This window comes from Pseudophryne corroboree, chromosome 6 (assembly GCF_028390025.1).
Source record: "Pseudophryne corroboree isolate aPseCor3 chromosome 6, aPseCor3.hap2, whole genome shotgun sequence".
NCBI lineage: Eukaryota > Metazoa > Chordata > Amphibia > Anura > Myobatrachidae > Pseudophryne > Pseudophryne corroboree.
Genome location: NC_086449.1, coordinates 43,709,605 through 43,736,200, shown reverse-complemented (window position 1 = coordinate 43,736,200; position 26,596 = coordinate 43,709,605). Strand labels below are relative to the sequence as shown.

General features: G+C 52.4%; 1 protein-coding gene across 2 annotated transcripts in view; it reads right to left on the bottom strand.

The window, feature by feature from the left end:
- Positions 1 to 203: 203 nt before the first annotated feature.
- MOGAT3 (monoacylglycerol O-acyltransferase 3) overlaps positions 204 to 26,596 on the bottom strand; it is an 81,610-nt gene continuing 55,217 nt past the window's right edge. For both annotated transcript variants that reach the window (XM_063930157.1, XM_063930158.1), the window contains one exon: positions 204 to 751. In XM_063930157.1, coding sequence (XP_063786227.1) covers positions 597 to 751 — 155 coding nt within the window. In that variant the 3' untranslated portion in view covers positions 204 to 596. The remainder of the gene's footprint in view (positions 752 to 26,596) is intronic.

The window sequence follows — 26,596 nt, the reverse complement described above, 5'->3', positions numbered from 1 at the left end:
TGCTAGACCATCTTGGACAGGGTTGTAGGAAATGACCTACAGTGAAACCCAGGCTGTGTACAGTATGTCTGCTCCCATAGTTAGACTTAACAACTTGTATTGCGCCCCAGTAGGTTTGCTCTCATACTGTAAATACGACCCAGTGACCTTACCATGCCTCCAGAATTGTCCCGTCTGTGTTACAGATCGTGGAGAGATACAAACTGGGTACCAGGGGCTTTTATTTCAGTTATCTTGACACCATCAAATAGAATCTGCACACAACACGGTAAAGAGTAACTCCTTCATATAGTGTATCCTTCTCAAGTCCAGTGCTTGGGACTGACAGTGCATGTTTTCCAGATCACCTTGTTGAACTCACAGGTGTATTCATTACTGACTGACACATTTTAAAAGATCCGCTGGGGCTCTAATTACTGTATTTATCATTATGGCACCATTAGGACGAGCCTTATTTAACAAAGTACAGGTAAAATAAATGTATGGATTTGCCACATACAGTATAAGCTACCATATAAATAACCGCAGAACATTACGTTTTCTTCTACTGCCTGCAGAAGATCTCTTCATCTTCCCTACAGAGAGGGTAAAGGGGGTCAGACAATCTGCAGGGTGTCGGACGGAGAGAGTCCGCAGGAGATCTTGTATTCATCGAAAAGATCCTGCAGTCCCTGGATGTAGAGCCTGTGATACTGCGACACCTCGTCCTCCGATGGGACCGGACAACAGGGGACACGGATCGGCCGGCCCACTGCAGGGAAGAGGAAGAAAGGATTAATCGGGGGAGTCAGTGACAGACGGGGTAATTTGGAGGAAGTAGAAGAGCACAGTCCTACGTTTGTAGAAAGACGTCAATGTGTCTATTAGGCTTAAAGCATAGCGAAGGATATCGGCGACGTTACGTCGTACAGTAGCTTCACCGGTATCAGGCATGGGATATGTGAGGGTCAATAATAACTATTTATATGCAGGTGGACTGAGGCCAACAGCAGTTGTATCCCGATGTGTATGAGGAGGTACAGAGCGGCCACATCTATATCCATTGCATTTATCTCTTCCAGAGTACAGTATGTCTGCTCAGCCCCTCACCCATATATCTGTATTTCCTCAACCCCAGGCCCCCTCCTCATCTCTCTGTAACCCAGTCTCTCCAGTCTAATCATTATCTATAGTTCCTGATATCTGTCATTCACTGTCCTGTATCCCGATACTTCCTTCTCTGTGTCTATTTTATCTGTTCTCCTTCCACACCCTCACTACCCCCCCCATCCCAGTCTATCCCCCGTCTCTCCCTGCTCCTCTTACACCCCCTCCCCTCAATAACTCCACACTCACCCCAACCCCAGCATCTCTCCCTGCTCTTCTTACACCCCCTCCCCTCAATAACTCCACACTCCCCCCACCCCAGCATCTCTCCCTGCTCTTCTTACACCCCCTCCTCTCAATAACTCCACACTCCCCCAACCCCAGCATCTCTTCCTGCTCTTCTTACACCCCCTCCCCTCAATAACTCCACACTCCCCCCCACCCTAGCATCTCTCCCTGCTCTTCTTACACCCCCTCCCCTCAATAACTCCACACTCCCACCAACCCCAGCATCTCTCCCTGCTCTTCTTACACCCCCTCCCCTCAATAACTCCACACTCCCCCCCACCCCAGCATCTCTCCCTGCTCTTCTTACACCCCCTCCCCTCAACAACTCCACACTCACCCCAACCCCAGCATCTCTCCCTGCTCTTCTTACACCCACTCCCCTCAATAACTCCACACTCACCCCAACCCCAGCATCTCTCCCTGCTCTTCTTACACCCCCTCCCCTCAATAACTCCACACTCACCCCGACCCCAGCATCTCTCCCTGCTCTTCTTACACCCCCTCCCCTCAATAACTTCACACTCCCCCCCACCCCAGCATCTCTCCCTGCTCTTCTTACACCACCTCCCCTCAATAACTCCACACTCCCCCACACCCCAGCATCTCTCCCTGCTCTTCTTACACCCCCTCCCCTCAATAACTCCACACTCACCCCAACCCCAGCATCTCTCCCTGCTCTTCTTACACCCCCTCCCCTCAACAACTCCACACTCCCCCCCACCCCAGCATCTCTCCCTGCTCTTCTTACACCCCCTCCCCTCAATAACTCCACACTCCCCCCCACCCCAGCATCTCTTCCTGCTCTTCTTACATCCCCTCAATAACTCCACACTCCCCCCCACCCCAGCATCTCTCCCTGGTTTTCTTACACCCCCTCCCCTCAATAACTCCACACTCACCCCAACCCCAGCATCTCTTCCTGCTCTTCTTACACCCCCTCCCCTCAATAACTCCACACTCCCCCCCACCCCAGCATCTCTCCCTGCTCTTCTTACACCCCCTCCCCTCAATAACTCCACACTCCCCCCCAACCCAGCATCTCTCCCTGCTCTTCTTACACCCCCTCCCTCTCAATAACTCCACACTCCCCCGAACCCCAGCATCTCTCCCTACTCTTCTTACATCCCCTCAATAACTCCACACTCCCCCCCCACCCCAGCATCTCTTCCTGCTCTTCTTACACCCCCTCCCCTCAACAAGTCCACACTCCCCCCCACCCCAGCATCTCTCCCTGCTCTTCTTACAACCCCTCCCCTCAACAAGTCCACACTCACCCCAACCCCAGCATCTCTCCCTGCTCTTCTTACACCCCCTCCCCTCAATAACTTCACACTCCCCCCCACCCCAGCATCTCTCCCTGCTCTTCTTACACACCCTCCCCTCAATAACTCCACACTCCCCCCCACCCCCAGCATCTCTCCCTGCTCTTCTTACACCCCCTCCCCTCAATAACTCCACACTCACCCCAACCCCAGCATCTCTCCCTGCTCTTCTTACACCCCCTCCCCTCAACAACTCCACACTCCCCCCCCCACCCCAGCATCTCTCCCTGCTCTTCTTACACCCCCTCCCCTCAATAACTCCACACTCCCCCCCACCCCAGCATCTCTCCCTGCTCTTCTTACACTCCCTCCCCTCAACAACTCCACACTCCCCCCCACCCCAGCATCTCTCCCTGCTCTTCTTACACCCCCTCCCCTCAATAACTCCACACTCCCCCCACCCCAGCATCTCTCCCTGCTCTTCTTACACACCCTCCCCTCAATAACTCCACATTCCCCCCCACCCCAGCATCTCTCCCTGCTCTTCTTACACCCCCTCCCCTCAATAACTCCACACTCCCCCCCACCCCAGCATCTCTCCCTGCTCTTCTTACACCCCCTCCCCTCAATAACTCCACACTCCCCCCCACCCCAGCATCTCTCCCTGCTCTTCTTACACACCCTCCCCTCAATAACTCCACACTCCCCCCCACCCCAGCATCTCTTCCTGCTCTTCTTACACCCCCTCCCCTCAATAACTCCACACTCCCCCCCACCCCAGCATCTCTCCCTGCTCTTCTTACACCCCCTCCCCTCAATAACTCCACACTCCCCCCCACCCCAGCATCTCTCTCTGCTCTTCTTACACCCCCTCCCCTCAATAACTCCACACTCCCCCCCACCCCAGCATCTCTCCCTGCTCTTCTTACACCCCCTCCCCTCAATAACTCCACACTCCCCCCCACCCCAGCATCTCTCCCTGCTCTTCTTACACACCCTCCCCTCAATAACTCCACACTCCCCCCCACCCCAGCATCTCTCCCTGCTCTTCTTACACCCCCTCCCCTCAACAACTCCACACTCCCCCCACCCCAGTATCTCTCACTACTCTTCTTACACCCCCTCACCTCAATAACTCCACACTCCCCCCCACCCCAGCATCTCTCCCTGCTCTTCTTACACACCCTCCCCTCAATAACTCCACACTCCCCCCCACCCAGCATCTCTCCCTGCTCTTCTTACACCCCCTCCCCTCAACAACTCCACACTCACCCCACCCCAGCATCTCTCCCTGCTCTTCTTACACCCCCTCGCCTCAATAACTCCACACTCCCCCCCACCCCAGCATCTCCCCCTGCTCTTCTTACACCCCCTCCCCTCAACAACTCCACACTCCCCCCCACCCCAGCATCTCTCCCTGCTCTTCTTACACCCCCTCCCCTCAATAACTCCACACTCCCCCCCACCCCAGCATCTCTCCCTGCTCTTCTTACACCCCCTCCCCTCAACAACTCCACACTCCCCCCCACCCCAGCATCTCTCCCTGCTCTTCTTACACCCCCTCGCCTCAACAACTCCACACTCCCCCCAACCCCAGCATCTCTCCCTGCTCTTCTTACACCCCCTCCCCTCAACAACTCCACACTCCCCCCCACCCCAGCATCTCTCCCTGCTCTTCATACACCCCCTCCCCTCAATAACTCCACACTCCCCCCCACCCCAGCATCTCCCCCTGCTCTTCTTACACCCCCTCCCCTCAACAACTCCACACTCCCCCCCACCCCAGCATCTCTCCCTGCTCTTCTTACACCTCCTCCCCTCAATAACTCCACACTCCCCCCCACCCCAGCATCTCTCCCTGCTCTTCTTACACCCTCTCCCCTCAATAACTCCACACTCCCACCCACCCCAGCATCTCTCCCTGCTCTTCTTACACCCCCTCCCCTCAATAACTCCACACTCCCCCCCACCCCAGCATCTCTTCCTGCTCTTCTTACATCCCCTCAATAACTCCACACTCCCCCCCACCCCAGCATCTCTCCCTGGTTTTCTTACACCCCCTCCCCTCAATAACTCCACACTCACCCCAACCCCAGCATCTCTTCCTGCTCTTCTTACACCCCCTCCCCTCAATAACTCCACACTCCCCCCCACCCCAGCATCTCTCCCTGCTCTTCTTACACCCCCTCCCCTCAATAACTCCACACTCCCCCCCAACCCAGCATCTCTCCCTGCTCTTCTTACACCCCCTCCCTCTCAATAACTCCACACTCCCCCGAACCCCAGCATCTCTCCCTACTCTTCTTACATCCCCTCAATAACTCCACACTCCCCCCCCACCCCAGCATCTCTTCCTGCTCTTCTTACACCCCCTCCCCTCAACAAGTCCACACTCCCCCCCACCCCAGCATCTCTCCCTGCTCTTCTTACAACCCCTCCCCTCAACAAGTCCACACTCACCCCAACCCCAGCATCTCTCCCTGCTCTTCTTACACCCCCTCCCCTCAATAACTTCACACTCCCCCCCACCCCAGCATCTCTCCCTGCTCTTCTTACACACCCTCCCCTCAATAACTCCACACTCCCCCCCACCCCCAGCATCTCTCCCTGCTCTTCTTACACCCCCTCCCCTCAATAACTCCACACTCACCCCAACCCCAGCATCTCTCCCTGCTCTTCTTACACCCCCTCCCCTCAACAACTCCACACTCCCCCCCCCACCCCAGCATCTCTCCCTGCTCTTCTTACACCCCCTCCCCTCAATAACTCCACACTCCCCCCCACCCCAGCATCTCTCCCTGCTCTTCTTACACTCCCTCCCCTCAACAACTCCACACTCCCCCCCACCCCAGCATCTCTCCCTGCTCTTCTTACACCCCCTCCCCTCAATAACTCCACACTCCCCCCACCCCAGCATCTCTCCCTGCTCTTCTTACACACCCTCCCCTCAATAACTCCACATTCCCCCCCACCCCAGCATCTCTCCCTGCTCTTCTTACACCCCCTCCCCTCAATAACTCCACACTCCCCCCCCACCCCAGCATCTCTCCCTGCTCTTCTTACACCCCCTCCCCTCAATAACTCCACACTCCCCCCCACCCCAGCATCTCTCCCTGCTCTTCTTACACACCCTCCCCTCAATAACTCCACACTCCCCCCCACCCCAGCATCTCTTCCTGCTCTTCTTACACCCCCTCCCCTCAATAACTCCACACTCCCCCCCACCCCAGCATCTCTCCCTGCTCTTCTTACACCCCCTCCCCTCAATAACTCCACACTCCCCCCCACCCCAGCATCTCTCTCTGCTCTTCTTACACCCCCTCCCCTCAATAACTCCACACTCCCCCCCACCCCAGCATCTCTCCCTGCTCTTCTTACACCCCCTCCCCTCAATAACTCCACACTCCCCCCCACCCCAGCATCTCTCCCTGCTCTTCTTACACACCCTCCCCTCAATAACTCCACACTCCCCCCCACCCCAGCATCTCTCCCTGCTCTTCTTACACCCCCTCCCCTCAACAACTCCACACTCCCCCCACCCCAGTATCTCTCACTACTCTTCTTACACCCCCTCACCTCAATAACTCCACACTCCCCCCCACCCCAGCATCTCTCCCTGCTCTTCTTACACACCCTCCCCTCAATAACTCCACACTCCCCCCCACCCAGCATCTCTCCCTGCTCTTCTTACACCCCCTCCCCTCAACAACTCCACACTCACCCCACCCCAGCATCTCTCCCTGCTCTTCTTACACCCCCTCGCCTCAATAACTCCACACTCCCCCCCACCCCAGCATCTCCCCCTGCTCTTCTTACACCCCCTCCCCTCAACAACTCCACACTCCCCCCCACCCCAGCATCTCTCCCTGCTCTTCTTACACCCCCTCCCCTCAATAACTCCACACTCCCCCCCACCCCAGCATCTCTCCCTGCTCTTCTTACACCCCCTCCCCTCAACAACTCCACACTCCCCCCCACCCCAGCATCTCTCCCTGCTCTTCTTACACCCCCTCGCCTCAACAACTCCACACTCCCCCCAACCCCAGCATCTCTCCCTGCTCTTCTTACACCCCCTCCCCTCAACAACTCCACACTCCCCCCCACCCCAGCATCTCTCCCTGCTCTTCATACACCCCCTCCCCTCAATAACTCCACACTCCCCCCCTCCCCAGCATCTCTCCCTGCTCTTCTTACACCCCCTCCCCTCAACAACTCCACACTCCCCCCCACCCCAGCATCTCTCCCTGCTCTTCTTACACCTCCTCCCCTCAATAACTCCACACTCCCCCCCACCCCAGCATCTCTCCCTGCTCTTCTTACACCCTCTCCCCTCAATAACTCCACACTCCCACCCACCCCAGCATCTCTCCCTGCTCTTCTTACACCCCCTCCCCTCAATAACTCCACACTCCCCCCCACCCCAGCATCTCTCCCTGCTCTTCTTACACACCCTCCCCTCAACAACTCCACACTCCCCCCCACCCCAGCATCTCTCCCTGCTCTTCTTACACCCCCTCCCCTCTCTCTCCACACTCCTAGTATACGGCCCCTCACCACACTTACCCCCCACCCCAGCATCTTTCCCTGCTCTCCTTACACCCCCTCCCCTCTCTCACTCACCCTCCCAGTCTATTCCTCTCACACCCCATCACCCTCTCCCTCCCAGCATCTCTGCCTGTTCCTCTCACACCCCCTCCCCTCTCTCACTCCCCCTCCCAGTCTATTCCTCTCACACCCCATCACCCTCTCCCTCCCAGCATCTCTGCCTGTTCCTCTCACATCCCTTCCCCTCTCTCACTCCCCCTCCCAGTCTATTCATCCCACACCCCATCACCCTCTCCCTCCCAGCATCTCTGCCTGTTCCTCTCACCCCCCCTCCCCTCTCTCACTCCCCCTCCCAGTGTATTCCCCCCACACCCCATCACCCTCTCCCTCCCAGCATCTCTGCCTGTTCCTCTTACACCCCCTCCCCATCTCACTCCCCCTCCCAGTCTATTCCCCCCACACCTCATCACCCTCTCCCTCCCGGCATCTCTGCCTGTTCCTCTCACACCCCCTCCCCTATCTCACTCCCCCTCCCAGTCTATTCCCCCCACACCCCATCACACTCTCCCTCCCAGCATCTCTGCCTGTTCCTCTCACACCCCATCCCCTCTCTCACTCCCCTTCCCAGTCTATTCCCCCCACACCTCATCACGCTGTCCCTTCCAGCATCTCTGTCTGTTCCTCTCACACCCCCTCCCCTCTCTCACTCCCCCTCCCAGTCTATACCCCCCCCACACCTCATCACGCTCTCCCTCCCAGCATCTCTGCCTGTTCCTCTCACACCCCCTCCCCTATCTCACTCCCCCTCCCAGTCTATTCCCCCCCACACTCCATCACGATTTCCCTCCCGGCATCTCTGCCTGTTCCTCTCACACCCCCTCCCCTATCTCACTCCACCTCCCAGTCTATTCCCCCCCACACCTCATCACGCTCTCCCTCCCGGCATCTCTGCCTGTTCCTCTCACACCCCCTCCCCTATCTCACTCCCCCTCCCAGTGTATTCCCCCTTACTCTCCATCACGTTCTCCCTCCCAGCATCTCTGCCTGTTCCTCTCATACACCCTCCCCTATCTCACTCCCCCTCCCAGTCTATCCCCCCCCACTCTCCATCACGCTCTCCCTCCCAGCATCTCTGCCTGTTCCTCTCACACCCCCTCCCAGTCTATTCCTCCCACACCTCATCACGCTGTCCCTTTCAGCATCTCTGTCTGTTCCTCTCACACCCCCTCCCCTCTCTCACTCCCCCTCCCAGTCTATACCCCCCCCACACCTCATCACGCTCTCCCTCCCAGCATCTCTGCCTGTTCCTCTCACACCCCCTCCCCTATCTCACTCCCCCTCCCAGTCTATTCCCCCCACACCCCATCACACTCTCCCTCCCAGCATCTCTGCCTGTTCCTCTCACACCCCATCCCCTCTCTCACTCCCCTTCCCAGTCTATTCCCCCCACACCTCATCACGCTGTCCCTTCCAGCATCTCTGTCTGTTCCTCTCACACCCCCTCCCCTCTCTCACTCCCCCTCCCAGTCTATACCCCCCCCACACCTCATCACGCTCTCCCTCCCAGCATCTCTGCCTGTTCCTCTCACACCCCCTCCCCTATCTCACTCCCCCTCCCAGTCTATTCCCCCCCAAACTCCATCACGATTTCCCTCCCGGCATCTCTGCCTGTTCCTCTCACACCCCCTCCCCTATCTCACTCCACCTCCCAGTCTATTCCCCCCCACACCTCATCACGCTCTCCCTCCCGGCATCTCTGCCTGTTCCTCTCACACCCCCTCCCCTATCTCACTCCCCCTCCCAGTGTATTCCCCCCCACTCTCCATCACGTTCTCCCTCCCAGCATCTCTGCCTGTTCCTCTCATACACCCTCCCCTATCTCACTCCCCCTCCCAGTCTATCCCCCCCCACTCTCCATCACGCTCTCCCTCCCAGCATCTCTGCCTGTTCCTCTCACACCCCCTCCCAGTCTATTCCTCCCACACCTCATCACGCTGTCCCTTTCAGCATCTCTGTCTGTTCCTCTCACACCCCCTCCCCTCTCTCACTCCCCCTCCCAGTCTATACCCCCCCCACACCTCATCACGCTCTCCCTCCCAGCATCTCTGCCTGTTCCTCTCACACCCCCTCCCCTATCTCACTCCCCCTCCCAGTCTATTCCCCCCCACACTCCATCACGATTTCCCTCCCGGCATCTCTGCCTGTTCCTCTCACACCCCCTCCCCTATCTCACTCCACCTCCCAGTCTATTCCCCCCCACACCTCATCACGCTCTCCCTCCCGGCATCTCTGCCTGTTCCTCTCACACCCCCTCCCCTATCTCACTCCCCCTCCCAGTCTATTCCCCCCCACTCTCCATCACGCTCTCCCTCCCAGCATCTCTGCCTGTTCCTCTCATACCCCCTCCCCTCTCTCACTCCCCCTCCCAGTCTATTCCCCCCCACACCCCATCATGCTCTCCCTCCCAGCATCTCTGCCTTTTCCTCTCACACCCCCTCCCCTCTCTCACTCCCCCTCCCAGTCTATTCCCCCCCACACCCCATCACGCTCTCCCTCCCAGCATCTCTGCCTGTTCCTCTCACACCCCCTCCCCTCTCTCACTCCCCCTCCCAGTCTATTCCCCCCACACCTCATCACGCTCTCCCTCCCAGTATCTCTGCCTGTTCCTCTCACACCCCCTCTCTCACTCCCCCTCCCAGTCTATTCCCCCCCACACCCCATCATGCTGTCCCTTTCAGCATCTCTGCCTGTTCCTCTCACACCCCTCCCCTATCTCATTCCCCCTCCCAGTCTATTCCCCCCCACACCCCATCACCCTCTCCCTCCCAGCATCTCTGCCTGTTCCTCTCACACCCCCTCCCCTCTCTCATTCCCTCTCCCAGTCTATTACCCCCCACACCCCATCACCCTCTCCCTCCCAGCATCTCTGCCTGTTCCTCTCACACCCCCTCCCCTCTCTCACTCCCCCTCCCAGTCTATTCCCCCCCACACCCTATCACGCTCTCCCTCCCAGCATCTCTGCCTGTTCCTCTCACACCCCCTCCCCTATCTCACTCCCCCTCCCAGTCTATTCCCCCACACCTCATCACGCTCTCCCTCCCAGCATCACTGCCTGTTCCTCTCACACCCCCTCCCCTATCTCACTCCCCCTCCCAGTGTATTCCCCCCACACCCCATCACGCTCTCCCTCCCAGCATCACTGCCTGTTCCTCTCACACCCCCTCCCCTATCTCACTCCCCCTCCCAGTCTATTCCCCCCACACCTCATCACGCTGTCTCTTTCAGCATCTCTGTCTGTTCCTCTCACACCCCCTCCCCTCTCTCACTCCCCCTCCCAGTCTATTCCCCCCCACACCCCATCACGCTCTCCCTCCCAGCATCTCTGCCTGTTCCTCTTACACCCCCTCCCCATCTCACTCCCCCTCCCAGTCTATTCCCCCCACACCTCATCACCCTCTCCCTCCCGGCATCTCTGCCTGTTCCTCTCACACCCCCTCCCCTATCTCACTCCCCCTCCCAGTCTATTCCCCCCACACCCCATCACACTCTCCCTCCCAGCATCTCTGCCTGTTCCTCTCACAACCCATCCCCTCTCTCACTCCCCTTCCCAGTCTATTCCCCCCACACCTCATCACGCTGTCCCTTCCAGCATCTCTGTCTGTTCCTCTCACACCCCCTCCCCTCTCTCACTCCCCCTCCCAGTCTATACCCCCCCCACACCTCATCACGCTCTCCCTCCCAGCATCTCTGCCTGTTCCTCTCACACCCCCTCCCCTATCTCACTCCCCCTCCCAGTCTATTCCCCCCCACACTCCATCACGATTTCCCTCCCGGCATCTCTGCCTGTTCCTCTCACACCCCCTCCCCTATCTCACTCCACCTCCCAGTCTATTCCCCCCCACACCTCATCACGCTCTCCCTCCCAGCATCTCTGCCTGTTCCTCTCACACCCCCTCCCCTATCTCACTCCCCCTCCCAGTGTATTCCCCCCCACTCTCCATCACGTTCTCCCTCCCAGCATCTCTGCCTGTTCCTCTCATACACCCTCCCCTATCTCACTCCCCCTCCCAGTCTATCCCCCCCCACTCTCCATCACGCTCTCCCTCCCAGCATCTCTGCCTGTTCCTCTCACACCCCCTCCCAGTCTATTCCTCCCACACCTCATCACGCTGTCCCTTTCAGCATCTCTGTCTGTTCCTCTCACACCCCCTCCCCTCTCTCACTCCCCCTCCCAGTCTATTCCCCCCCACTCTCCATCACGCTCTCCCTCCCAGCATCTCTGCCTGTTCCTCTCATACCCCCTCTCCTCTCTCACTCCCCCTCCCAGTCTATTCCCCCCCACACCCCATCATGCTCTCTCTCCCAGCATCTCTGCCTTTTCCTCTCACACCCCCTCCCCTCTCTCACTCCCCCTCCCAGTCTATTCCCCCCCACACCCCATCACGCTCTCCCTCCCAGCATCTCTGCCTGTTCCTCTCACACCCCCTCCCCTCTCTCACTCCCCCTCCCAGTCTATTCCCCCCACACCTCATCACGCTCTCCCTCCCAGTATCTCTGCCTGTTCCTCTCACACCCCCTCTCTCACTCCCCCTCCCAGTCTATTCCCCCCCACACCCCATCATGCTGTCCCTTTCAGCATCTCTGCCTGTTCCTCTCACACCCCTCCCCTATCTCATTCCCCCTCCCAGTCTATTCCCCCCCACACCCCATCACCCTCTCCCTCCCAGCATCTCTGCCTGTTCCTCTCACACCCCCTCCCCTCTCTCATTCCCTCTCCCAGTCTATTACCCCCCACACCCCATCACCCTCTCCCTCCCAGCATCTCTGCCTGTTCCTCTCACACCCCCTCCCCTCTCTCACTCCCCCTCCCAGTCTATTCCCCCCCACACCCTATCACGCTCTCCCTCCCAGCATCTCTGCCTGTTCCTCTCACACCCCCTCCCCTATCTCACTCCCCCTCCCAGTCTATTCCCCCACACCTCATCACGCTCTCCCTCCCAGCATCACTGCCTGTTCCTCTCACACCCCCTCCCCTATCTCACTCCCCCTCCCAGTGTATTCCCCCCACACCCCATCACGCTCTCCCTCCCAGCATCACTGCCTGTTCCTCTCGCACCCCCTCCCCTATCTCACTCCCCCTCCCAGTCTATTCCCCCCACACCTCATCACGCTGTCTCTTTCAGCATCTCTGTCTGTTCCTCTCACACCCCCTCCCCTCTCTCACTCCCCCTCCCAGTCTATTCCCCCCCACACCCCATCACGCTCTCCCTCCCAGCATCTCTGCCTGTTCCTCTCACACCCCCTCCCCTATCTCACTCCCCCTCCCAGTCTATTCCCCCCACACCTCATCACGCTGTCCCTTTCAGCATCTCTGTCTGTTCCTCTCACACCCCCTCCCCTCTCTCACTCCCCCTCCCAGTCTATTCCCCCCCACTCTCCATCGCGCTCTCCCTCCCAGCATCTCTGCCTGTTTCTCTCACACCCCCTCCCCTCTCTCACTCCCCCTCTCAGTCTATTCCCCCCCACACCCCATCATGCTCTCCCTCCCAGCATCTCTGCCTTTAACTTTCACACACCCTCCCCTCTCTCACTCCCCGTCCCAGTCTATTCCCCCCCACACCCCCATCACGCTCTCCCTCCCAGCATCTCTGCCTGTTCCTCTCACACCCCCTCCCCTCTCTCACTCCCCCTCCCAGTCTATTCCCCCCACACCTCATCACGCTCTCCCTCCCAGCATCTCTGCCTGTTCCTCTCACTCCCCCTCCCCTCTCTCACTCCCCCTCCCAGTCTATTCCCCCCACACCTCATCACGTTCTCCCTCTTAGCATCTCTGCCTGTTCCTCTCACACCTCTTCCCCTATCTCACTCCCCCTCCCAGTCTATTCCCCCCACACCTCATCACACTCTCCCTCCCAGCATCTCTGCCTGTTCCTCTCACACCCCTCCCCTATATCACTCCCCCTCCCAGTCTATTCCCCCCACACCTCCTCACGCTCTCCCTCCCAGCATCACTGCCTGTTCCTCTCACACCCCCTCCCCTATCTCACTCCCCCTCCCAGTCTATTCCCCCCACACCTCATCACGCTCTCCCTCCCAGCATCTCTGCCTGTTCCTCTCACACCCCCTCCCCTATCTCACTCCCCCTCCCAGTCTATTCCCCCCACACCTCATCACGCTCTCCCTCCCAGCATCACTGCCTGTTCCTCTCACACCCCCTCCCCTATCTCACTCCCCCTCCCAGTGTATTCCCCCCACACCCCAACACCCTCTCCCTCCCGGCATCTCTGCCTGTTCCTCTCACACCCCCTCCCCTCTCTCACTCCCCCTCCCAGTCTATTCCTCCCACACCCCATCATGCTCTCCCTCCCAGCATCTCTGCCTGTTCCTCTCACACCCCCTCCCCTCTCTTACTCCCCCTCCCAGTCTATTCCCCCCACACCTCATCACGCTTTCCCTTTCAGCATCTCTGTCTGTTCCTCTCACACCCCCTCCCCTATTTCACTCCCCCTCCCAGTCTATTCCCCCCCACACTCCATCACGATTTCCCTCCCGGCATCTCTGCCTGTTCCTCTCACACCCCCTCCCCTCTCTCGCTCCCCCTCCCAGTCTATTCCCCCCCTCACCCCATCACGCTCCCCCCCCCCAGCATCTCTATGTGTTTTTCCTCTGTCTCCATCTTTATCTTCTGTGCATTGCTTCCTTTCTGCTCTCACCCTTTCTCTTCATCGCCCTCATTATGTTCCTGGTCCTCTCATTCTCTCTATCGGGATGTCCTCTAAATATATAAATATATCTCTCCTGGGTCTCCTGATATCTGTGTAACCAGATGACACAGAATCTGCATCTAATGTTACCGTAACCTAAAATTACACTCACTAAGCATCTCTCGCCTCCCCCAGGTACTGCAGGTCATCTCATGCAGGCTGTACTCTGCAGAGCATCCCACCCAGACACAAGCAATGTAGATCGCCTACCCCAGGCATTCTGCAGAGCATCTCACCCAGACATTCTGCAGAGAATCTCTCCCAGACAGAATGCAGATAGCCTCCCCCAGGCACAGTGCCGATTATCTCACCTAGGCACTCAACAGAGCATCTCACAGATCTACAGAGCACAATGTAGATTGCCTCCCACAGTTATTCAGCAGAGTATCTCACCCAGACACTCTGCAGGGCATCTCAGCCAGGCACTCTGCAGAGCATCTCACAGTATGCAGAGAAAGTTACTAAGACACAAAGTAGTTTGCCTCTCCCAGGCATTCTGCAGATTATCTCACCTGGGCACGCTACCGTACAGATCAACTCACCCAGAGACAAACTAGAATGTCTCACCCAGGCACTCTGCAGATCATTCATCCCAACACAATTTAGAACATATCACCCACAAACTCTGCAGAACATCTCATCCAGACACCGCGTAAATTGTCTCCTGGTATTCCGCAGATCATCTCACCCAGGCACTCTACAGATCATCTCACCGAGACACAATGTAGTTTGCATCCCCCAGGCATTCTGAAGACCAATTCACCTAGACAATATGCAGATCATCTCGCTCTGACGCAAAGTACTGTAGATTGTCTCACTCAGGCACTCTGCAGATCATTTCACATCAACACAATGTATATGTTTTTACCCATGCACTCTGCAGATCATCTCACCTTCAGTTCACACACAGAACTGTATATGTTCTCACTCAGGTACTCTGCAGACCATCTAACCCAGGCACTCTACAGATCATTTCACCTCAACACAAATTACATTGTCTCACATAGGCACTCTGCAGGTCATCTCACCCAATCACTTTGCAGAGCATCTCACCAGACACAATGACTGACTGTAGATCGCCTCCCTGGAGTATTCTGCAGATCTCATCACGCTGGCACACTATAGATCATCTGACCTAGAAACAGATGTGTTCTCATACACCTACTGTACCGTTTTTTAGCCATATGGCATAAGCCACGCGGCGTGATATAGGCGTCACGGTTAGCAATGTCCAAGCTTTCATACTTTTCCTGAATTATGCATCTTATTCACTTCATAGCTACTTACAACGCATCACACTCAGATGTCAGTAATATGCAGCGCAGAGCATCTCACTCAGATGTCAGTAATACATAGTGCAGAGCATCTCACTCAGATGTCAGTATTACATAGTGCAGAGCATCTCACACAGATGTCAGTAATACACAGCACAGAGCATCTCACTCAGATGTCAGTAATACGCAGGGCAGAGCATCTCACTCAGATGTCAGTAATACGTAGCGCAGAGCATCTCACTCAGATGTCAGTAATACGCAGCTCAGAGCATCTCACTCAGATGTCAGTAATACGCAGCACAGAGCATCTCACTTAGATGTCAGTAATACGCAGCACAGAGCATCTCACTCAGATGTCAGTAATACGTAGTGCAGAGCATCTCACTCAGATGTCAGTAATACGCAGCACAGAGCATCTCACTCAGATGTCAGTAATACATAGTGCAGAGCATCTCACTGAGATGTCAGTAATACGTAGTGCAGAGCATCTCACTGAGATGTCAGTAATATGCAGCACAGAGCATCTCACTCAGATGTCAGTAATACGTAGTGCAGAGCATCTCACTGAGATGTCAGTAATACGTAGTGCAGAGCATCTCACTGAGATGTCAGTAATATGCAGGGCAGAGCATCTCACTCAGATGTCAGTAATATGCAGCGCAGAGCATCTCACTCAGATGTCAGTAATACGTAGTGCAGAGCATCTCACTGAGTTGTCAGTAATACGTAGTACAGAGCATCTCACTCAGATGTCAGTAATACACAGTGCAGAGCATCTCACTCAGATGTCAGTAATACGCAGTGCAGAGCATCTCACTCAGATGTCAGTAATACGTAGTGCAGAGCATCTCACTCAGATGTCAGTAATACGCAGCGCAGAGCATCTCACTCAGATGTCAGTAATACGCAGCGCAGAGCATCTCACTCAGATGTCAGTAATACTTAGTGCAGAACATCTCACTGAGATGTCAGTAATACGTAGTGCAGAGCATCTCACTGAGATGTCAGTAATATGCAGCACAGAGCATCTCACTCAGATGTCAGTAATACGCAGCGCAGAGCATCTCACTCAAATGTCAGTAATACGTAGTGCAGAGCATCTTACTCAGATGTCAGTAATATGCAGCGGAGAGCACCTCACTCAGATGTCAGTAATACGCAGCGCAGAGCATCTCACTCAGATGTCAGTAATACTAGTGCAGAGCATCTCACTGAGATGTCAGTAATACGTAGTATAGAGCATCTCACTCAGATGTCAGTAATACGCAGGGCAGAATGTCTCACTCAGATGTCAGTAATACGTAGTACAAAGCATCTCACTCAGATGTCAGTAATATGCAGTGCAGAACATCTCACTCAGATATCAGTAATACGCAGCGCAGAGCATCTCACTCAGATGTCAGTTATATGCAGCGCAGAGCGTCTCACTCAGATGTCAGTAATATGCAGCGCAGAGCCTCTCACTCAGATGTCAGTAATATGCAGCGCAGAGCGTCTCACTCAAATATCAGTAATAGGCAGCACAGAGCATCTCACTCAGATGTCAGTAATACGCAGTGCAGAGCGTCTCACTCAGATATCAGTAATATGCAGCGCAGAGCATCTCACTCAGATGTCAGTAATATGCAGCATAGAACGTCTCACTCAGATGTCAGTAATATGCAGCGCAGAACGTCTTTTTCAGATGTCAGTAATATGCAGTGCAGAGCGTCTCACTCAGATATCAGTAATATGCAGCGCAGAGCGTCTCACTCAGATGTCAGTAATATGCAGCGCAGAGCATCTCACTCAGATGTTAGTAATATACAGCACAGATTTCTCACTCAGATGTCAGTAATATGCAGCGCAGAGCGTCTCACTCAGATGTCAGTAATAAGCAGTGCAGAGCATCTCACTTAGACGTCAGTAATACGCAGTGCAGAACGTCTCACTCAGATGTCAGTAATATGCAGCGCAGAACGTCTCACTCAGATGTCAGTAATATGCAGTGCAGAGCATCTCACTCAGATGTCAGTAATACGCAGCGTAGAGCGTCTCACTCAGATGTCAGTAATACATAGTGCAGAGCATCTAAATGAGATGTCAGTAATAAGCAGCGCAGAGCATCTCACGCAGATGTCAGTAATACACAGCACAGAGAATCTAACTCAGATGTCAGTAATATGCAGTGCAGAGCATCTCACTCAGATGTCAGTAATATGCAGCGCAGAGCATCTAACTCAGATGTCAGTAATATGCAGCGCAGAGCATCTAACTCAGATGTCAGTAATATGCAGCGCAGAGCATCTAACTCAGATGTCAGTGATACGCAGCGCAGAATGTCTCACTCAGATGTCAGTAATATACAGCGCAGAACTTCTCACTCAGATGTCAGTAATACGCAGCGCAGAGCATATCACTCAGATGTCAGTAATACGTAGTGCAGAGCATCTAACTCAGATGTCAGTAATATGCAGCGCAAAGCATCTCAATCAGATGTCAGTAATACGCAGCGCAGAGCGTCTCACTCAGATGTCAGTAATAAGCAGTGCAGAGCATCTCACTCAGACGTCAGTAATACGCAGTGCAGAACGTCTAACTCAGATGTCAGTAATATTCAGCGCAGAACGTCTCACTCAGATGTCAGTAATATGCAGCGCAGAGCATCTCACTCAGATGTCAGTAATACGCAGCGCAGAGCATCTCACTCAGATGTCAGTAATACATAGTACAGAGCATCTAAATGAGATGTCAGTAATAAGCAGCGCAGAGCATCTCACGCAGATGTCAGTAATATTCAGCACAGAGAATCTAACTCAGATGTCAGTAATATGCAGAGCAGAGCATCTCACTCAGATGTCAGTAATATGCAGCGCAGAGCATCTAACTCAGATGTCAGTAATATGCAGCGCAGAGCATCTAACTCAGATGTCAGTGATACGCAGCGCAGAATGTCTCACTCAGATGTCAGTAATATGCAGCGCAGAATGTCTCACTCAGATGTCAGTAATATGCAGCGCAGAATGTCTCACTCAGATGTCAGTAATATGCAATGCAGAGCATCTCACTCAGATGTCAGTAATATGCAGCGCAGAGCGTCTCACTCATATGTCAGTAATATGCAGAGAAGAGCATCTCACTCAGATGTCAGTAATATGCAGCGCAGAACGTCTCACTCAGATGTCAGTAATATGCAGCACAGAGCATCTCACTCAGATGTCAGTAATACGCAGCGCAGAGCGTCTCACTCAGATGTCAGTAATACGTAGTGCAGAGCATCTAACTCAGATGTCAGTAATATGCAGCGCAGAGCATCTCAATCAGATGTCAGTAATACGCAGCGCAGAGCGTCTCACTCAGATGTCAGTAATATTCAGTGCAGAACGTCTCACTCAGATGTCAGTAATATGCAGCGCAGAGCGTCTCACTCAGATGTCAGTAATATGCAGCGCAGAGCATCTCACTCAGATGTTAGTAATATGCAGCACAGATTTCTCACTCAGATGTCAGTAATATGCAGCATAGAACGTCTCACTCAGATGTCAGTAATATGCAGCGCAGAGCATCTCACTCAGATGTTAGTAATATGCAGCACAGATTTCTCACTCAGATGTCAGTAATATGCAGTGCAGAGCGTCTCACTCAGATATCAGTAATATGCAGCGCAGAGCGTCTCACTCAGATGTCAGTAATATGCAGCGCAGAGCATCTCACTCAGATGTTAGTAATATACAGCACAGATTTCTCACTCAGATGTCAGTAATATGCAGCGCAGAGCGTCTCACTCAGATGTCAGTAATAAGCAGTGCAGAGCATCTCACTTAGACGTCAGTAATACGCAGTGCAGAACGTCTCACTCAGATGTCAGTAATATGCAGCGCAGAACGTCTCACTCAGATGTCAGTAATATGCAGTGCAGAGCATCTCACTCAGATGTCAGTAATACGCAGCGTAGAGCGTCTCACTCAGATGTCAGTAATACATAGTGCAGAGCATCTAAATGAGATGTCAGTAATAAGCAGCGCAGAGCATCTCACGCAGATGTCAGTAATACACAGCACAGAGAATCTAACTCAGATGTCAGTAATATGCAGTGCAGAGCATCTCACTCAGATGTCAGTAATATGCAGCGCAGAGCATCTAACTCAGATGTCAGTAATATGCAGCGCAGAGCATCTAACTCAGATGTCAGTAATATGCAGCGCAGAGCATCTAACTCAGATGTCAGTGATACGCAGCGCAGAATGTCTCACTCAGATGTCAGTAATATACAGCGCAGAACTTCTCACTCAGATGTCAGTAATACGCAGCGCAGAGCATATCACTCAGATGTCAGTAATACGTAGTGCAGAGCATCTAACTCAGATGTCAGTAATATGCAGCGCAAAGCATCTCAATCAGATGTCAGTAATACGCAGCGCAGAGCGTCTCACTCAGATGTCAGTAATAAGCAGTGCAGAGCATCTCACTCAGACGTCAGTAATACGCAGTGCAGAACGTCTAACTCAGATGTCAGTAATATTCAGCGCAGAACGTCTCACTCAGATGTCAGTAATATGCAGCGCAGAGCATCTCACTCAGATGTCAGTAATACGCAGCGCAGAGCATCTCACTCAGATGTCAGTAATACATAGTACAGAGCATCTAAATGAGATGTCAGTAATAAGCAGCGCAGAGCATCTCACGCAGATGTCAGTAATATTCAGCACAGAGAATCTAACTCAGATGTCAGTAATATGCAGAGCAGAGCATCTCACTCAGATGTCAGTAATATGCAGCGCAGAGCATCTAACTCAGATGTCAGTAATATGCAGCGCAGAGCATCTAACTCAGATGTCAGTGATACGCAGCGCAGAATGTCTCACTCAGATGTCAGTAATATGCAGCGCAGAATGTCTCACTCAGATGTCAGTAATATGCAGCGCAGAATGTCTCACTCAGATGTCAGTAATATGCAATGCAGAGCATCTCACTCAGATGTCAGTAATATGCAGCGCAGAGCGTCTCACTCATATGTCAGTAATATGCAGAGAAGAGCATCTCACTCAGATGTCAGTAATATGCAGCGCAGAACGTCTCACTCAGATGTCAGTAATATGCAGCACAGAGCATCTCACTCAGATGTCAGTAATACGCAGCGCAGAGCGTCTCACTCAGATGTCAGTAATACGTAGTGCAGAGCATCTAACTCAGATGTCAGTAATATGCAGCGCAGAGCATCTCAATCAGATGTCAGTAATACGCAGCGCAGAGCGTCTCACTCAGATGTCAGTAATATTCAGTGCAGAACGTCTCACTCAGATGTCAGTAATATGCAGCGCAGAGCGTCTCACTCAGATGTCAGTAATATGCAGCGCAGAGCATCTCACTCAGATGTTAGTAATATGCAGCACAGATTTCTCACTCAGATGTCAGTAATATGCAGCATAGAACGTCTCACTCAGATGTCAGTAATATGCAGCGCAGAGCATCTCACTCAGATGTTAGTAATATGCAGCACAGATTTCTCACTCAGATGTCAGTAATATGCAGTGCAGAGCGTCTCACTCAGATATCAGTAATATGCAGCGCAGAGCGTCTCACTCAGATGTCAGTAATATGCAGCGCAGAGCATCTCACTCAGATGTTAGTAATATACAGCACAGATTTCTCACTCAGATGTCAGTAATATGCAGCGCAGAGCGTCTCACTCAGATGTCAGTAATAAGCAGTGCAGAGCATCTCACTTAGACGTCAGTAATACGCAGTGCAGAACGTCTCACTCAGATGTCAGTAATATGCAGCGCAGAACGTCTCACTCAGATGTCAGTAATATGCAGTGCAGAGCATCTCACTCAGATGTCAGTAATACGCAGCGTAGAGCGTCTCACTCAGATGTCAGTAATACATAGTGCAGAGCATCTAAATGAGATGTCAGTAATAAGCAGCGCAGAGCATCTCACGCAGATGTCAGTAATACACAGCACAGAGAATCTAACTCAGATGTCAGTAATATGCAGTGCAGAGCATCTCACTCAGGTGTCAGTAATATGCAGCGCAGAGCATCTAACTCAGATGTCAGTAATATGCAGCGCAGAGCATCTAACTCAGATGTCAGTAATATGCAGCGCAGAGCATCTAACTCAGATGTCAGTGATACGCAGCGCAGAATGTCTCACTCAGATGTCAGTAATATGCAGCGCAGAACTTCTCACTCAGATGTCAGTAATACGCAGCGCAGAGCATATCACTCAGATGTCAGTAATACGTAGTGCAGAGCATCTAACTCCGATGTCAGTAATACGTAGTGCAGAGCATCTAACTCAGATGTCAGTAATATGCAGCGCAAAGCATCTCAATCAGATGTCAGTAATACGCAGCGCAGAGCGTCTCACTCAGATGTCAGTAATAAGCAGTGCAGAGCATCTCACTCAGACGTCAGTAATACGCAGTGCAGAACGTCTAACTCAGATGTCAGTAATATTCAGCGCAGAACGTCTCACTCAGATGTCAGTAATATGCAGCGCAGAGCATCTCACTCAGATGTCAGTAATACGCAGCGCAGAGCATCTCACTCAGATGTCAGTAATACATAGTACAGAGCATCTAAATGAGATGTCAGTAATAAGCAGCGCAGAGCATCTCACGCAGATGTCAGTAATATTCAGCACAGAGAATCTAACTCAGATGTCAGTAATATGCAGAGCAGAGCATCTCACTCAGATGTCAGTAATATGCAGCGCAGAGCATCTAACTCAGATGTCAGTAATATGCAGCGCAGAGCATCTAACTCAGATGTCAGTGATACGCAGCGCAGAATGTCTCACTCAGATGTCAGTAATATGCAGCGCAGAATGTCTCACTCAGATGTCAGTAATATGCAGCGCAGAATGTCTCACTCAGATGTCAGTAATATGCAATGCAGAGCATCTCACTCAGATGTCAGTAATATGCAGCGCAGAGCATCTCACTCATATGTCAGTAATATGCAGAGAAGAGCATCTCACTCAGATGTCAGTAATATGCAGCGCAGAACGTCTCACTCAGATGTCAGTAATATGCAGCACAGAGCATCTCACTCAGATGTCAGTAATACGCAGCGCAGAGCGTCTCACTCAGATGTCAGTAATACGTAGTGCAGAGCATCTAACTCAGATGTCAGTAATATGCAGCGCAGAGCATCTCAATCAGATGTCAGTAATACGCAGCGCAGAGCGTCTCACTCAGATGTCAGTAATATTCAGTGCAGAACGTCTCACTCAGATGTCAGTAATATGCAGCGCAGAGCGTCTCACTCAGATGTCAGTAATATGCAGCGCAGAGCATCTCACTCAGATGTTAGTAATATGCAGCACAGATTTCTCACTCAGATGTCAGTAATATGCAGCGCAGAGCGTCTCACTCAGATGTCAGTAATAAGCAGTGCAGAGCATCTCACTTAGACGTCAGTAATACGCAGTGCAGAACGTCTCACTCAGATGTCAGTAATATGCAGCGCAGAACGTCTCACTCAGATGTCAGTAATATGCAGCGCAGAGCATCTCACTCTGATGTCAGTAATACGCAGCGTAGAGCGTCTCACTCAGATGTCAGTAATACATAGTGCAGAGCATCTAAATGAGATGTCAGTAATAAGCAGCGCAGAGCATCTCACGCAGATGTCAGTAATACACAGCACAGAGAATCTAACTCAGATGTCAGTAATATGCAGTGCAGAGCATCTCACTCAGATGTCAGTAATATGCAGCGCAGAACGTCTCACTCAGATGTCAGTAATACGCAGCGCAGAGCATATCACTCAGATGTCAGTAATACGTAGTGCAGAGCATCTAACTCCGATGTCAGTAATACGTTGTGCAGAGCATCTAACTCAGATATCAGTAATATGCAGCGCAAAGCATCTCAATCAGATGTCAGTAATATGCAGCGCAAAGCATCTCAATCAGATGTCAGTAATACGCAGCGCAGAGCGTCTCACTCAGATGTTAGTAATAAGCAGTGCAGAGCATCTCACTCAGACGTCAGTAATACGTAGTGCAGAGCATCTAACTCAGATGTCAGTAATATGCAGCGCAAAGCATCTCAATCAGATGTCAGTAATACGCAGCGCAGAGCGTCTCACTCAGATGTCAGTAATAAGCAGTGCAGAGCATCTCACTCAGATGTCAGTGATACGTAGTGCAGAACGTCTAACTCAGATGTCAGTAATATTCAGCGCAGAACGTCTCACTCAGATGTCAGTAATATGCAGCGCAGAGCATCTCACTAAGATGTCAGTAATACGCAGCGCAGAGCATCTCACTCAGATGTTAGTAATACATAGTACAGAGCATCTAAATGAGATGTCAGTAATAAGCAGCGCAGAGCATCTCACGCAGATGTCAGTAATACACAGCACAGAGAATCTAACTCAGATGTCAGTAATATGCAGCGCAGAGCATCTCACTCAGATGTCAGTAATATGCAGCGCAGAGCAGCTAACTCAGATGTCAGTAATATGCAGCGCAGAGCATCTAACTCAGATGTCAGTGATACGCAGCGCAGAATGTCTCACTCAGATGTCAGTAATATGCAGCGCAGAATGTCTCACTCAGATGTCAGTAATATGCAGCGCAGAATGTCTCACTCAGATGTCAGTAATATGCAGTGCAGAGCATCTCACTCAGATGTCAGTAATACGCAGCGCAGAGCGTCTCACTCATATGTCAGTAATATGCAGAGCAGAGCATCTCACTCAGATGTCAGTAATATGCAGCGCAGAACGTCTCACTCAGATGTCAGTAATATGCAGCGCAGAGCATCTCACTCAGATGTCAGTAATACGCAGCGCAGAGCGTCTCACTCAGATGTCAGTAATACGTAGTGCAGAGCATCTAACTCAGATGTCAGTAATATGCAGCGCAGAGCTTCTCAATCATGTCAGTAATACGCAGCGCAGAGCGTCTCACTCAGATGTCAGTAATAAGCAGTGCAGAGCATCTCACTCAGACGTCAGTAATACGCAGTGCAGAACGTCTCACTCAGATGTCAGTAATATTCAGTGCAGAACGTCTCACTCAGATGTCAGTAATACATAGTGCAGAGCGTCTCACTCAGATGTCAATAATACATAGTACAGAGCATCTAAACTAGATGTCAGTAATAAGCAGCGCAGAGCAGCTCACGCAGATGTCAGTAATACACAGCACAGAGAATCTAACCCAGATGTCAGTAATATGCAGCGCAGAGCATCTCACTAAGATGTCAGTAATATGCAGCGCAGAGCATCTAACTCAGATGTCAGTAATATGCAGCGCAGAGCATCTAACTCAGATGTCAGTAATATGCAGCGCAGAATGTCTCACTCAGATGTCAGTAATATGCAGCGCAGAGCATTTAACTCAGATGTCAGTAATATGTAGCGCAGAATGTCTCACTCAGATGTCAGTAATACGCAGCGCAGAGCATCTCACTCAGATGTCAGTAATACTCAGCGCAGAGCGTCTCACTCAGATGTCAGTAATATGCAGAGCAGAGCGTCTCACTCAGATGTCAGTAATACATAGTACAGAGCATCTAAATGAGATGTCAGTAAAAAGCAGCGCAGAGCATCTCACGCAGATGTCAGTAATACGCAGCACAGAGAATCTAACTCAGATGTCAGTAATATGCAGCGCAGAGCATCTCACTCAGATGTCAGTAATATGCAGCGCAGAGCATCTAACTCAGATGTTAGTGATACGCAGCGCAGAATGTCTCACTCAGATGTCAGTAATATGCAGCGCAGAATGTCTCACTCAGATGTCAGTAATATGCAGCGCAGAGCATCTCACTCAGATGTCAGTAATACGCAGCGCAGAGCGTCTCATTCAGATGTCAGTAATATGCAGAGCAGAGCGTCTCACTGAGATGTCAGTAATATGCAGCGCAGAGCGTCTCACTCAGATGTCAGTAATATGCAGAGCAGAGCGTCTCACTCAGATGTCAGTAAAACGCAGCGCAGAGCATCTCACTCAGATGTTAGTAATATGCAGCACAGATTTCTCACTCAGATGTCAGTAATATGCAGCGCAGAGCGTCTCACTCAGATGTCAGTAATAAGCAGTGCAGAGCATCTCACTCAGACGTCAGTAATACGCAGTGCAGAACGTCTCACTCAGATGTCAGTAATATGCAGCGCAGAACGTCTCACTCAGATGTCAGTAATATGGAGTGCAGAGCATCTCACTCAGATGTCAGTAATACGCAGCGCAGAGCGTCTCACTCAGATGTCAGTAATACATAGTGCAGAGCATCTAAATGAGATGTCAGTAATAAGCAGCGCAGAGCATCTCACGCAGATGTCAGTAATACACAGCACAGAGAATCTAACTCAGATGTCAGTAATATGCAGCGCAGAGCATCTCACTCAGATGTCAGTAATATGCAGCGCAGAGCATCTAACTCAGATGTCAATAATATGCAGCGCAGAGCATCTAACTCAGATGTCAGTGATGCACAGCGCAGAATGTCTCACTCACATGTCAGTAATATGCAGCGCAGAATGTCTCACTCAGATGTCAGTAATATGCAACGCAGAACGTCTCACTCAGATGTCAGTAATACGTAGTGCAGAGCATCTAACTCAGATATCAGTAATATACAGCGCAGAGCATCTCAATCAGATGTCAGTAATACGCAGCGCAGAGCGTCTAACTCAGATGTCAGTAATATGCAGCGCAGAGCGTCTCACTTAGATGTCAGTAATACACAGCACAGAGAATCTCATTCAGATGTCAGTAATATGCAGTGCAGAGCATCTCACTCAGATGTCAGTAATACGCAGCGCAGAGCGTCTCACTCAGATGTCAGTAATATGCAGAGCGGAGCGTCTCACTCAGATGTCAGTAATACTTAGTACAGAGCATCTAAACGAGATGTCAGTAAAAAGCAGCGCAGAGCATCTCCCGCAGATGTCAGTAATCTGCAGCGCAGAGCATCTAACTCAGATGTCAGTAATATGCAGCGCAGAGCATCTAACTCAGATGTCAGTTATACGCAGCGCAGAATGTCTCACTCAGATGTCAGTAATATGCAGCGCAGAGTATCTCACTCAGATGTCAGTAATACGCAATGCAGATCATCTCATTCAGATGTCAGTAATATGCAGAGCAGAGCGTCTCACTCAGATGTCAGTAATATGCAGCGCAGAGCGTCTCACTCAGATGTCAGTAATATGCAGCGCAGAGCGTCTCACTCAGATGTCAGTAAAACGCAGCGCAGAGCATCTCACTCAGATGTTAGTAATATGCAACACAGATTACTCACTCAGATATCAGTAATATGCAGCGCAGAGCGTCTCACTCAGATGTCAGTAATAAGCAGTGCAGAGCATCTCACTCAGACATCAGTAATACACAGTGCAGAACGTCTCACTCTGATGTCAGTAATACACAGCACA